The sequence below is a fragment of the Aptenodytes patagonicus genome, chromosome 6 (assembly GCF_965638725.1).
Source record: "Aptenodytes patagonicus chromosome 6, bAptPat1.pri.cur, whole genome shotgun sequence".
In the NCBI taxonomy this organism is placed as follows: Eukaryota; Metazoa; Chordata; class Aves; order Sphenisciformes; family Spheniscidae; genus Aptenodytes; species Aptenodytes patagonicus.
Window position 1 is genome coordinate 76621073 of NC_134954.1, and position 14817 is coordinate 76635889.

The following is a 14817-nucleotide window of genomic DNA, read 5'->3' on the forward strand; positions in this document are numbered from 1 at the left end:
AACTGGATACCTTTGTTGTAATTACCATCCGTATATTTAATCAAGTGACATAACAGTATGGTAAAAGATGTTCTCTTTTTTAGCATCAACACAATCAACTGTTGCAAAAGAAAAACAGAGGACCACAGACTGACATTAGATGGTTAACTAAAGTCCTCTGACATAATTTTTAAGTACCTTGATAATTTCTAAGTAATATTGATCTCAGCTTTAAGAAAACGGGACAGGTGCACTTTTCTATTTGCAATTACAAATGACAATAATAATAAAAAAAAATTCATCAGCTGAAAATATATATACACACACATCCCAAAATATATACAATTAAAGTTAAGCTGACTACTGTTGGCACGTTAACTCTGAAATGAACTTTTAAAAGTGAAGGGGACAGGATATGAACGTTCAAGTTCTGTCTGTTTTTTTACAATGGAAACACCAAAGTAGAATAATTTCTGCTTAAAACAACAATATCTTTTCTATATAGTCATTATATATCCACCATTCAACTAGGAGGAAATTAAGGATGTAGGTCTAAAACATGCATCACTGCATATATTAATGGCATATACTTGTCAGAAATGACTTTTTAATATTTCTGGGTTTTTCCCTGTCAGTAGCAAGTATTCTGAATAAAAAAAAGAACCTCTTCACTAGTAATACCTCAAAATAGATAAACCCTTAGAATTCAGAATACTAATGATTGAAATTCCCAATTTTTCTTAAAGATAAAACTAAGAAAATACATAATCAATACCTCTTTATTCTCTGAAAACGAAACAACCATTTCAGTGTTTCTGTATGCATTACAAACAATAAGGTGGCAAAAATCTATTAGAATTCTGTTTATGGACACATTTCCAGATTTACACGATTTCAGATAACCATAATCAATCGTTTTGAAAAATTTTACAGTTCCCATCTAAATCACTGCTGGGGAAGGCAAAGGTAGAGAGGCCTCAAAAGCAGTTACATGCTTGACAGGAGATTACCAAAATCAAACAAGTTTGGCTTTCAGAAATGGCTGCTCCCTCATCCCGAGTGAAACATCTCATCAATCCTCTCAAATTCTTAACTTCTTTCTTAACTTCAGAGAGATGTTGTATAATTGCTGCTCTAAAACCTAAGTAATGTCTTGCCTAAGTACAGATTACAAGAACTGGCCTGAAGACTTTACTGAAATATAGAGACGTAGAGGAGGACTTTGAAGATCACCCTAAGGTTCATGCCTTTAACTGTGCAACATCACTAAAAACGCTCATCTGCTTTGTTTCAAATGTTTATTGGAAACCCATGTGAAATGTTGACTATCGTACTCAACTCACTCAGCTCCAAACTCCTGTCACCGTTATGTCTTAAACTGTATGGTTTCAGGATATGTCAATAGTTTCCAAACTTTTTCATTGCTGGATTACTATCAAGCTTCTAAGACCTTCCTGGACTCCAAACAGTCTTGCAATTAAATACTTAATTAAAAACCACTATGCATAATAAATATAAGGCACACAGCACAGTCAGGCCAGGCTCCACTAACTAACTGTGTATTACGTATCATAGTTTGTTGACCCACTGTTTAGAAACCAGATGCACGCAGTATGCAATGCATCGGATTTCATGTTAAGTCAATGACAACACTTCCATGAACTTAAAAAAAATATCAGGATTTAGATGAAAGATAACTTAGTAAAAATTAAAGCTTCTTGAGTTTGCGTTGTTTAACTTTAAAAAAAAAAAAAGACTCAGCACTTCTCCCTCTCCTATTGGTACTCTTTTGGTCTGCTAAATCCTATTCCTTTTTCTTTGTAATGTCAATCAGTGGTGTAAGTCTGCACATCTTGTACACAGTACAGCATACTACTTAAATTACATTGTCATGGTAAACAAGGCTGTCAAAAAATATTTGGCACTCACCTGTACAGTTTCAATGACTGCATGTTCCAAAGAACTACACTCCCATCCGCTGCCCCTGACACTAGATATGTGGACTCAGGAGAAAATCGGCAGACTCTAACAGGACTGCCGCTGGGCTGCTCTAGCACTGCCAGCATCCGACCATCGCGAGTGTCCCAAACCATGGTAGTGCCATCTGTTGAACATGAAGCTAAAACGTGTCCTGATGGAGAGAAGCAGCAGCAGTGGACAGCATAAGTATGACCTTTTAAAGGTGAGTACGGAAGCTCAGTAAAGTTGTTTAAAGAATAAACACGAATTGTTTTGTCCAAGGAACAAGTAGCCAAGCACGATGATGAGAAGGCACAGTAGTTGACATCATTACTATGATCTGCTAAAGTGTGAATTAATGTCGCCATTTTATCTACTTTCAACAGAAATATCTGAAAAAAAAGTTTAACAGTTAGACTTCTCTCTCCTATTTCATAAATTAAACATACTACTTTAAGAAGACACATTCTCCAGGAAAAAAATAATAAATTCATTTGCAGAGGCATATTTTTCATCTAAGCATTGTTTTATCTTCACCTTAAATCAGAGATTAATCACAAAAATGAGATGAGGGGTTTGTGACTTGGTTAGAATTAACATATCTAAACTTCTAATGTCAACTTACAATTTTGCAGTAATCTTGTATGTACAAGATTACATAGTAGCTACTTGGTCTTAGAGCAGTGGCAAAACAAGTTATTCTAGTTACTTAATTTATGCTAAGAAGTTCGCTGCTCAGATTTGTTATTATTTGCATCTACGCTAGACACAATGGAGTAAATAGGCACTGTAGAAGACAGTCAAAGCATTAATTAGGGTGGCACTAGGAACATAGAATCATAGAATGTTTGGGTTCAAGGAACCTTTACAGATCATCTAGTCCAACCCCCCCTGCCATGGGCAGGGACATCTTCCATTAGATCAGATTGCTCAAAGCCCTGTCCAACACTTCCAGGGACGGGGCATCCAGAGCTTCCCTGTTATGGTGTCTCACCACCCTCATCGTAAAGAATTTCTTCCTCACACCCAATCTAAACCCACCCTCTTTCAGTTTAAAACCATTTCCCCTTGTCCTGTCACAACAAGCCCTGGTAAAAAGTCTCCCTCCATCCTTCTTATGATCCCCCTTTATATATTGAAAGGCTGTAATCAGGTCTCCCCAGACTCTTCTCTCCTCCAGGCCGAACAAACCCAACACTCTCAGCCTTTCTTCACAGGAGAGGTGTCCCAGCCCTCTGATCACTGTTGTGACCTCCTCTGGACCCACTCCAACAGGTCCATGTCTTTCTTGTACTGGGGACCCCGGAGCTGGACACAGTGCTCCATGTGGGGTCTGATGAGAGCTGAGTAGAAGGGGAGAATCACCTCCCTCAACCTGCTGGCCACACTTCTTTTGATGTAGCCCAGAATATGGTTGGCCTTCTGGGCTGTGAGCACACATTGCCAGCTCATACCTAATTTTTCACCTACCAATATTCCCAAGTTCTTCTTTGCAGGGCTGATCTCAGTCAGTTTAATGATTATTAGTAGTATACCAATTGCTAGATTATTATAGCAATAAATTTTTATTAAATACGATCTAAATGAAAAAAGCCTGATAAGTTTTCCTACCGATCTAAGATGAAAGCTACAAGGTGTCTTTGTATTTCCTTTCAAACTAATCTCTCTCTAACTGAAAGTATCATGTATCCACTTCCAAGTCATCCACATCAACAAACTTTTTTGTGAAAGTGTGGAATTAGCAGAAACTTGTCTCATCAAGCCTTCCTAGCTCTAGAGGCCAACTCAACTAGTAGTCATTGCCCTCCCAGAAGAGGACCCAGCTATGGTTTCCACTCGGCCAAAAGCCATCACCAGAAGGAATGTGGCGACCCAGACGGAGCCCTCACGCAAGCATACAGCTGTCCAGGTCTCTGGCTGCAGGGAGTGCCTGAGCCTGTCAGCTGTACCGGAGGGCAGCAGAGACACCACCTGTGTGCGGTGTGACCAGGTGGATGATCTGCTCAGCGTGGTGGCAGAGCTGAAGGAGGAAGTGGAAAGGTTAAGGAGTATCCGGGAGTGTGAGAGGGAGATAGATTGGTGGAGCCACACCCTACCATCCCTGAGGCAAAGGCAGCAGATAAATTCATATCTACAGGTCTAACACAGATGAGCACTAAGATTTGATGACCAGAGTCCAAGAGAAATTTTCCCTTCCAGGCCTGAATACCTTAGTCAAATTCAAACTTCTACGACCTTTCAGTGTCAGGCAGCAACATCAGCGATGGCAAAACATCAGAGTAATACCAACAACAGGCTTGTGCTGCCAATCAGAGATTTGACCTGATTTTCATGTAAATCAAACATCACATACTGAGTAACGCATTTAAGTAAAAACGTGTATATTAAGAGGGTGATCTGAATCTGAACCTTTCCAGAAATTGCATTTGCTGCTACATAAAACAACAAAAGAAAATATGAACTCCATGCACATTTTCCCACTACTTAAGACTGCTGGGACCAGTTTAGATCTCAGCATCAGACAAGCGATTGACACTGCTGATGTCCAGGAAAGCCACTAAAAGGTACATTCCATCCTCCCCATGCTGCAGATCACAGTCAAGCTTCCTGAGAGTAAGGAAGCACAGACCCAAAAGGAAGTGCCTACAAGTCTTAAAAGTTGTTTATGCTGAACAGAAGCAGCAATACTATTTATATTGAGCTAACTTATCTAAAACAGCAGACTATTATTTAAGTGCTTCATTCTGAACAATAATTTCAGAGTGAAGAGGCAACCGCAAACAGGTGTGGTTTTATATATACACATACACAATTGTTTTTACATATAAATATATATACACATATGTTCATATACAGGTGGACATATAGATATCTATATGTATAGGTATAAATGCATGCATACATGCACATGTGTATATATATACACATATAGACACAAAGCAAGAGCAAAATAACTGTGCCCTTCAGGCAGTGTATAGCACATCAATTTAGTTAAAGATCAGATCTTTGAATACTCTCTATTTTAGCTTCAGAATTTTCCCAGTTTTATTACTATTCTCTTTTAAACCATTAAACAGATTAAATAGTGTCAACGTCTCTTCTCTGTAGAGAGAAAATCAACGTACTTTGTTCAACTATGAGAAACCGAAGAGTCAGACAAAGCCTGACATCTGCAAAAATGAGGCTGAAAAAGGCACCTTAATCTCATTGTTATGAGATTTTCAGGAGCTCACTGCAGAAAAACAAACCTAGGAATGAAAGGTTTTGGGTATCAATAGTTTAAACTAGCTGAGGGAGCAACGAGAATCTGGAGCGTTTGTCACCAGAGAGATGTTTAAGCGCTATAGCATTACCTTCTATAACAAGTACAGTTTTTCCCTAACCTGTAAGCCACCAGCAGCTGCTCACAGAAAAAGCTACAGCAATTCTCGGCATTACTGAAAAACCCCTTCCTGTTATCATCGCCTACAGTCTATCACCACCTAACGTCACTGCACCGGAGGCGCAGTCAGGGAAAGGGATCAAGGGGATGGCCGGCATCTCATCCCCACTTCTAATAGCGGGTTTCAGGTAAACACTTGGGAAGGGCCCTGCCTCAGTCGCCCGGAGCGACACGGAAGGCCACCGCAGCCCTTCCGCAACGGCAGCGACAGGTCACGGCCCGCCCGGCGCTGAGGGGACCAGCGCGGAGCGGCCGGCCGCCAGGACACCGGTTCGCTGCCTCTCGAACCGCCGCTCTCGGGCACAGTGGTGCCACGGACGCCTGGAAACAGACCCAACCTCCGCCACCTGCCCCCCAACCCCAGCGGGGCACTGCAAGCCCTCCTGTGAACCCCACCCCACCCCCCCAAGGCGGGAGGATACGTGCCACCGCGCGCCACCCTCGCAGGACCCTCCGCCGACCGTCCCGCCGCGGAGCTCTTCTGCCGCGCGGCCCCCTTCACACAGGCCAACGTCACTGCGCACGCGCAGACCTCTCCCCAGCCCTCCCCCCCGCCTTCTCAGCGTGGTGCAGCCCGAGCTAGCTTCCCCTGCTCCGGGCTGCACCACGGCACGAAGGCCGAAGGGCGAGAAGGTGTTGCCGCGTTAACCGACTCCTCGTTGCCTCCGTCATTCCCCTCGCTGAAGCAAGATCGGCGTGCATGTTGCTTTTACCCCACTGCACCCCTAACTCTTGTCCAAACCCTTTCCGCTTTTCAGATTTGGTGGCCTGGATCCATATAACACCCGCAATCATTTTGTCTGCTCAGGTGCATTTTGTCGCTGCATGATACAGGCCCCTTCAGTGGGAGGCAGGCTGAAAGGGGGTGTCGGCACCTGCGATGAGGGCAGCAGGCTGAGAGGGAGGGAAATGGGGTGCAGGAAGGGAGCTAGTGAAGATTGCCTCGGGGCAGATGAGCTCAGAGATGCTGCTGAATCGTCAGAACAGATCAACTCTGGACAATGCCAGTCTCTACAGGGCCACATGCTTCAACACTAGGTATATCTAAGAGAGCAGTGGCTGTATTTGCCAAGGCTGCAGGATTGCATTCAGAGCTGGTGGAGCAAAAGATCACGACTGCCTTTCCCTGCACCTCCCTGGCTGCCATCAGGGCACCAGCATAGCCCTCTGCCTCAGAGTAAAAGGTTATGGCTGGCCTCCCAACTCTTGCTCCAACCGGTGAATGATGAGCGAGAGTGCAAGTGAACGTGTGAAGTTACCTGCTATTAACAGCTTAATTAAAGGGGTTTCAAACAAATACAACTTGCCCAACCACATAATCTATCAAGAAATTTACATCATTGCCATCTTCGTATCCAGGTGCACGTTAGCAACTCATGCAAAATAAATGGTTAATCATGACACCTATGTTTTTTGAGCAAAAAGAAGTCACTTTCTTGGGGTCACTCTTTGTCCACGAAACATTCCCTTTTATGTAAATGGTCTACCTCTTCCATGTTTGAAATGTATGATCTTGCATTCTTTTTTATAGTACGTGTTATCTGATTGCACGCTATTTGATTCACTAGCTGATGACTGCCCATTAATTATTCTGAATCCTAGGTGATGGCTAGTATTCAGTCTATTTCATGTGCTGCATTGATTTAGCAATCCATAAGATTATACATTACTAAATAAAACACCTCATGGCCTTACAAGAGCTTTGTATCAATTGTTAGAGATTTCCTTACTGAAGAGGAGGGTAGACAGTTGACTGTGAATACCACCCCCTCAAATTGTGTGGACTGTGAATACCACACCAATACACTTAAAGACTGTTCCATAATATTTTATGGATGGGAAACTTGAAATTACTTGCTAAGTAAGACACTGTGAATAAGCAACACACCCAGAAATTTAGCTACTATCAGTTTAGTAATGATGGTTAGTTCAGATGCAACAGAAAATTGTATAATAAGAGATAACACATTCAATTTTTCTGAATGTACATACCAGCTGTAAAAATTTCTGGTTAACTTTGAAGTTCTAAGCTCAAAGGTAGTTCAAAAAGAGTTACATAATCAAATAGCATAACTGTGGTGTTCCCGATTTCAGTCTTTAGCCCTCAGTTTGTAGGCACGTTTTGGTAAATCTAAGACATCTAGGAATGATAGAAGTTTAATAAACAAAGTCCCCTACGCCACCCGTTCAGCATATTATATAAAATGACTGTTCCTCAGACGTCTGTGCCCATTCACAGCTAACAGAGCACCTCTACCCTTCTAATTGTCATTGGGAAACTACAGGAATCTCATAAAAAGATTGAAGAAAAAGCTTTAGACCTCTTTTTAAAGATATGTATTTTGCCCAAGACAACTACAACTTCTCATTTTCAGCTGCTTTTGTATCATCCAATTTTTTTCGAAGAGATGCCAAGAGACAGAAGAAAATCCACACTCACAGCCAGAACACTCTTCATTGAGCACCATTAATGGGTACTTTAAAATAGTTTGAAAGCTTGTCAATAAATTCTCTAAACTAAGACCAGCATACTTCATTCAGAAAGAAAGAGAGCACACTGGAAAACTTTTCCTCTAAGGAAACAGACAGACAGAAAGATCAACAGGAGAGGAAGTTAGCAAAGAAGAAAAGCACATTTTTCTAGTGGTTAAATCCCTGCTTTTTTCTATGGAGATTTATGATGGCATGTGTATGATTCAAGCTTGCTATTCAAATACAGTAATTCCTGTAAATTTAATTTTACTGAAATAATAATGAATACACTGCCTGCTAGTGAGCAAAGCAACACATTAGTAACATCATGTTAAAAGAGGTGATGCTTGTCTCACTGTCATAGCTATAGTAGCTGTTACGGCCTTAACTTTCCCAGCTGTTCAGCTGAATTAGGATACAAGCTGAAAAAATGCAACTATGTATGTAGCGTAGCTGGTAATGTTGTTCTGACTTTTCAGAAAACTAGTATTAGATCTAGTATAGCAGATAAAGCATTAACCAGTACAGAATCTGAGAAAAAAACACATTGTTTTGCATCAAAGAAATAGTTTTCCCAATAACCTAAGCATACTTATAACACTCTTACAAGCCCACCATCATATGTTCAAAATTCTGATTAATCTTCACATCTCTGGAACATGTCAGCAAACCTTTTTATTGAAGTCTTCAGAAAGGTGATGAAAAGGAAAGGCATGAAGCAGTCAGTGGTAGAGCTAGTGTCAGAATGCAAGACTGCCTGACACCCATATGTGAATTTTTTTATTCTAGGTAACTTGAGTTACTCTAACAGGACTTTAGAAAAGAAAAATATTATTGAACAAGGTGTTCTGGGGAGGGCAACAGAAACAAAAATTTTATTAAAAACCAGGCACTGACTGTTCTTTCTCAGCAGAATCAAGAAGTATAATGGCAAAAGAGTATATACAACAAGGCTCTAAGACTCAAACGTGGCAGGCCTAGTTTAAAAGCAAAAAACAACACCTCCCCACAAAAAAAAACCCAAAACATTACTTGGTGAGGGAGCTATAGGTATTGGGGTTCCACAATATTCATTTCCAATTCCTCTATTTTCTTCAGTCAGAGCAACGATTATGACTCATGCCCTTCTACAGACCAAAAAAAGGACAAAACCTTGCATGGACAGTGGTTTTAAGAAACATTACATGTGGCATGTATTTACATTATCATGTGCATTCACACTGAAACAACAGTAAACAGGACTGGCAGAAACAGGTCACATACTAGGCAGCCCAATGGTTACACCTAATGTTATTTACGCTCATTCAAATGGGCGGTTGAACTGCTTGGCAATTGCTTCTTTTTGAATTACCATTAAAAGGCCAGGAGAATTAGATGCATCGTAATAAGAACTGAATGTTAAATGCAAGATCCCAAGATATTATTAAAAAAAAATTCCTGTATACACAGGATCTGAGTATTAAAATCGCCAAGAAAATCTGGTTTGCAAAACAGTCTTTTATTGTATCCGTGCCACACATACTAGTGAAAAATAACACTCCTAAAAAAGGAAAAGAAAAAGAATGCTACCTTTCCACAACATTTCTTTTAAATAAAACTTCAAGTACTTTTACATTAGTACAAAAAAAATTCTGATCTATCTGCCCCAACAGGCCACCACAACACACAGTAGATAAAACACAGTGGTTACAAATGTCTTTTTTGTTATTTCTGTGGCAAGGCAAATGGAGGGAAATGTTTCTATGAAAAAATACTGTATGCGTAGGAAATTGTCACAATTTTATTCCACATGGATACAAATGATTATACTTGAATTTGAGGCCGTGGTGGCTTGAAATTATATAACAAAATAGAAAAATGGAAAACTAATATCCCCTACACCCTGTTTTAAAGGCAGGCACTACCAAGATTAAGGAGACTCCACAGTGTTGGTAGAGGATAATTACTGTACAAGCCATATAGCTATAATTACCTTAAGACTAAAATAAAATGCTACCGTCCTCCTAAGGCATAAACAATAATGTCTGCAAACAATATGTACACATCATACATATTTAAAACAAGACTTAATATAAACAATAATGAACAGTATATACATGTCTCAATTTTTCTTCACTGTCTTGAAATACAATTTAACTACACAAGTGATGCAGCAACATATATATAAATGTACTTGTAACTCTACAGTAAAGTTTAATTTTTAGTGCTTTTACAGCACATCAGTGTAAACAGTTTTACTTGGCTTTGTTTTATATTTTAAAACATTCCTTGTTGTATTTTCAAGATTTAAAGCAATTTTCTAATTCTTCCTTTTCACAGAAAACGAAGATTCTGAATGCTGTATAATCATAAATAATTCATAAAATTAAATACATTCACTAAAAAATAAACTACAAAGTAAAAAAATGAAAAATAGATATTTATTGAAAGGGAAAAGAGAACCAATTCCCCGAGTAGAGCTCTGGTGGTTGAATATTCAGTGCGTTTTGATATATTTTAAACTGCTATTGCACTATAACACCCCTTTCTTTGAAATTCTTTGGGTGTGCTTCCCTGTTCTACCTAAATTAGTTTGTTAAAACACACAAACCAATAACCAAGGGGCCATGGTTGCTGTAGGAGTGAAGCCTTTAGAACTAGTATCACAACTCTGTGATATTTTAAAGGAAAAAAACAGTCATTAGTTATGCATGTGCCTTGCACTTTCATGTAAATACAGTTCACATTGCTGGTCTTATCAGTCCTCATTTAATGAAAAAAAAAAAGAAAAAAGGAAAAAAAAAAGAAAAAATAGTTCTGGTAACTTCAGCTCACTTTGAAAATCTCTGTCCATTTTTTTTCAAAATACTTCCTCATGTTGTGGCCAGCCCTGCCTATGTCAGAATCATCTTCATTAAAGGTTTCACAGTTGTCAAAAACGAGCCTGACATCTAGCGAAAATGCTTCAAGATTAGGGTACCTGAAAGAAGAAAAAGGTGAATGATTTTTGGAACATGGAGAATCAAAGGGGAAAAACACTTCAACTACATGAGAATGAACTACCTTAACATCAGTGAATTTACAACCAGCCACAGAATATTCAATGAATGCTCTACATGTTAATTATACTTTGAATTTTTTAATTCTAATTTAAACATTAACAAGAAAATGAACATCAGTGGAAGGACAATACTCTCTTGTCATTGTATTTATTATTTTCCTCAAAAACTCTGTAAGGTAGAATTTCAAGCCTGTACTGGAAAACAAACTTTTTTAAAATTAACTTCCCCCTTCCCTTCAATAGCTTTCTAGTTAAAATGCTATGGCTATTTTCCATTTATTCATCTACTCTCGGGCTCAAGTTCTTTCAAAGTAAGTGTTCAGTACAGCTGCATTTACCTAAAAGAGGAACAATCAGGTACAAAAAAAGGCTGCCCAGATCAATCCTGTAACATTGTCTTTGTTATTCTTTTTACTATCCTGAACATACATGGCCCGAACAGTGTTCCAATATTCATAGGAATTATTAAGAAAGACAGTAAAAGTTACAAATCTACCAATACCAATGAGTATGCGTGGAGCATTTAAATCTCATATTCAAGGGAGAAAAAGCCTGAAGAGGATAAAAAGCCCCTTTCGTTATCCTAGGAAACGTGCTTTGTGGGGAGCTGCCAGACGCTGAAGAGGGTCAATCTTTATGGATGACAAAATTTTCTTTGGTGGTGGGGAGTCATTAGAGCACAGGGATGTAACAAGGAGGGAAGGGGAACAGAGGAACATAGTGCCCTTTTTAAGAAGTTGTGCAGTCTAATTCTAGGACTATAAAATGATTAACCACCATTACTGGAATGTTACCTGGCTTCCCAAAGCAGGCCTACCAATTCACTCCACAGCTTACAACATTATTTACAGGGACTCCATTAGCTTAAAGCCCACACTGTTGGTTCTTGCTTACGTGTTAACAACACTAAGACGTCTCAATGAGCAAAGATGAGGAAAAAAAAGTTTTTCCTGTTGATTGACTTTGTGCATTTGACCTGGCAGTTTTACTGTTTTTCAGCCAGTTCCACAGGTTCTCCCCACCTGACATGCTATTTCACTTAGATATGGCAAAGACAAAAGTATACAGTTAAGAATTTTTATTTTGACTGTAAAAGTAATCACAGAGGTGCCAGAGCAGGCAGATCGAAATAGTTTAACTAATTTTAAAAAATTTACTGTATTTCAATGTTTAAATATTTTTAAAATGTAAAGTAAAATTTACAATAGGTTTACTTACTGTCCACTACTTAGCTTGTCTCTAATGGTGGAAAAGTCCATAGGTTTTTTAATAACTTTCTTATAACCAGGAACAAGTTTCAAGTTTACAGGAAGTAAGAAAGGCCAGGCATCTTCGTGAGTTTCCAGTTCTGAGAGAATCATGCTGAATAAAATAAGGTTTTAAAATCAGTATTTTTAAGCTGTTCATATATTCACCGAGGTTTTTCACTGTTCCATAAATTCATCACATACTGCCAACCTATTCACTTTATAAAAGGAAAGCACTTTATTCTGTGCCCTGTGCAGGGCTGAGAACAATGTCTATAAGACAGACATCTTAACTGATTATTTAAAATAGCATTAAGTTCTCTCCAGGCAACCTATGTAAGATTAAATTCTAGTGATCAACATTCTAAAAGAAAAACATGGCCCTGCAACTTCAGTATTTCAAACCTCAATGTAAACCATTTCCAAACCAGTAAAACAGCTGCTAATGCTGGCTTTCCAAAACTGTGAGGCTAAACTATGTCACTTTTGACTGACCAGCAATACTACAAAAGAAGATGCATTCCTATTACTGTCTCCTCCTCTGTAATGCAACGCCTTTTGGACATAGTGGATTATCATCTTTGCTACACTTGAGAAAGCTGTCAGCACCACTGCTATCAGGGTTCTTTCTTCCCATTCTTGGAAGGGCATGTAGGAGTAGATTTCACAGACCACATTCTAACATTAGGTACTTTCCTCTTGGGCTTCATTACCAAATACAGCAGTTACTCCCAGCAAGCACACATCAAATCCTTTATATATACACTCAAATTATCACAACCTGCATGGGATACATGACAATGAATAGGGTTCTGGTTCCTCAGAACACAGATAAAAAGTATCAGGCACTACATGTTTCAACACCACTTACCCAAGTTTAGAATTTGTCACTTTACCTGCATATAGCCAGGTCCTTGGAGTCATCTCTTTTAGGTTTCTTAATAGCAGTGAAATTTTCTTGCTTTAATTGGCTTACAGAAACATTTTCATCCATTTTTCTTTTTTTAGGGTCTGTTTTTCCTCTTTTTAAGGAGGCGCTTGTAGTTGCAGAGTCTTCATCCTCTGTATCTCCTGCTAATTTCCTGCTTCTCTTTTGTTCATTACTTTTTTTCCCTTTGATTTGAAATTTTTTTATTTTTAGAGTTTGACCACTTGCCTACAATAGAGAGAACTGAAATAAGCAATAACCAAGAAATTACAGAAATTTCTGTTATTATTGATAGACAGCAATGAAGATCAGACAAAGAGAAGCACCAAAACAATTGAGATATTTAGTATCAGAGTTTATTCACTTTTCGCTCTTCTCTAAAGGCAAGTAAGGCTGTAGAAATTCCTGTTACTAGTGATTTAGGTTCTCAACTTGTGACAATATAAAAGCATCTGACCTTCAGATTGGTAAAACAGTACCCCCTAACAAACCAGGCTGGCATAGTTTTAGACAAGTATTTGTCTGTTCCTGAAAGACTGATATAACCACAGCTGGAATAGTATATTCATTTTCAAGCAACCATATTATTTGCAAGATACGGAAAACTGGAAAAGTTTTTAAAAAGTCAGGGACAGGATCAACTGATTTAGAGAGTAAAAGATATGAAAGACATAGCTTGGCTACAAGACAACTACAGGAGAACATAAAAGGAGTATGACAACGCAAGAATGCTACAAAGTGGGAAGAAAGGAACGTTATTTAATACAGAACTATTTATAGACAATGAGATGAAACTAAGGGGTACATTTTAGATTAAATAAGTAGGTTATTATGGGTATTGACAGCATCGTAACACAGCACAGTATCTGAAGTCATCATTCTGATCATTAGAATAGGAACTCTGTGCAATGTCAAGTCAAGGACACAATGCCATTGAAAAGACTCACTGACAGTCAAAGAATGAAAAGATAGAAAACAATTTTCACGAACAAAGAGAGCCAGCATCAAAAGTACTAAACTCTGCCTGTGTTACTAAGACTAGATAGTTTGAACAATTTTTAAACTGTAACATTTATATTCTCCTATCAAAATACTATTTGGTTTTAAAGTTATCAAAACCTGTATTTTTATAATATATTTCTTCAGAGTTAAGAATATGCAGATTTCGCTACCTACTAGAAACAATTACTACACAATTCCTTTATTTCACGAATGTCATAAATAACCTTCTTAAGCATTTGACACTGATTGTAACTAGCATGGTGAAAAATGTAGTCAGTTTGTACAAATCAGATGAATGAATGCATGAATGTGGAAAAATGTATGTTGTGTATAGAATTCCTTTTGCTTAACACAGAACACTAGAAAGATTTGTAAATAATTGTACTCTCTTAACACTACTCTGTATCATGACTATGTTCTTGGTCCAAGAATAGAAAAACAGTCAAGTACATGAGTTCACATGGCAATTGAAGACGAATGTTGGTTTTCAGCCATTTGGTTAAAAACACAATGTAAGGCAATGAGAACAGATCAACTGTCATCACCTAAGCCCTGACTTTGAGACATTCTGTGAATATTAATTCTAAGTAGGTGGGAATGGCAGATGTTGATGTTTTTCTTTTTTTACACAAGAGAAAAAAAAATGAAGTTGAGTTAAATTAGGATGTCATAGTTTATACCTAGTCTTCAACAAAACTGTTTCAATGTTTTGCAGAATTTTGAATTAATATTCAACATGTTTTAAAGT

The 14817-nt window shown here is 38.5% G+C and overlaps 2 protein-coding genes across 14 annotated transcripts in view; both read right to left on the minus strand.

Annotated features, from left to right (window-relative positions):
* The window catches only part of WDSUB1 (WD repeat, sterile alpha motif and U-box domain containing 1), a 29041-nt gene extending 23171 nt beyond the window's left edge, over positions 1–5870 (minus strand). For 2 of the 6 annotated variants that reach the window (XM_076343255.1, XM_076343256.1), the window contains exons 1-2: positions 5807–5860; positions 1909–2330 (exon numbers count right to left, since the gene is read on the minus strand). In XM_076343255.1, the coding sequence (XP_076199370.1) occupies positions 1909–2306 (398 nt within the window). In that variant the 5' untranslated portion in view covers positions 2307–2330; positions 5807–5860. Of the gene's footprint in view, positions 1–1908; positions 2331–3549; positions 3718–5063; positions 5369–5802 lie in introns of those variants that run through there. The other 4 variants (XM_076343257.1, XM_076343261.1, XM_076343258.1 and 1 more) reach the window with 4 other exon arrangements.
* A 3461-nt stretch (positions 5871–9331) lies between these two features.
* Positions 9332–14817, minus strand: part of BAZ2B (bromodomain adjacent to zinc finger domain 2B) — a 168901-nt gene continuing 163415 nt past the window's right edge. For all 8 annotated transcript variants that reach the window (XM_076343263.1, XM_076343270.1, XM_076343267.1 and 5 more), the window contains 3 exons: positions 13036–13295; positions 12111–12254; positions 9332–10811 (listed from right to left, as the gene is read on the minus strand). In XM_076343263.1, the coding sequence (XP_076199378.1) occupies positions 10658–10811; positions 12111–12254; positions 13036–13295 (558 nt within the window). In that variant the 3' untranslated portion in view covers positions 9332–10657. The remainder of the gene's footprint in view (positions 10812–12110; positions 12255–13035; positions 13296–14817) is intronic.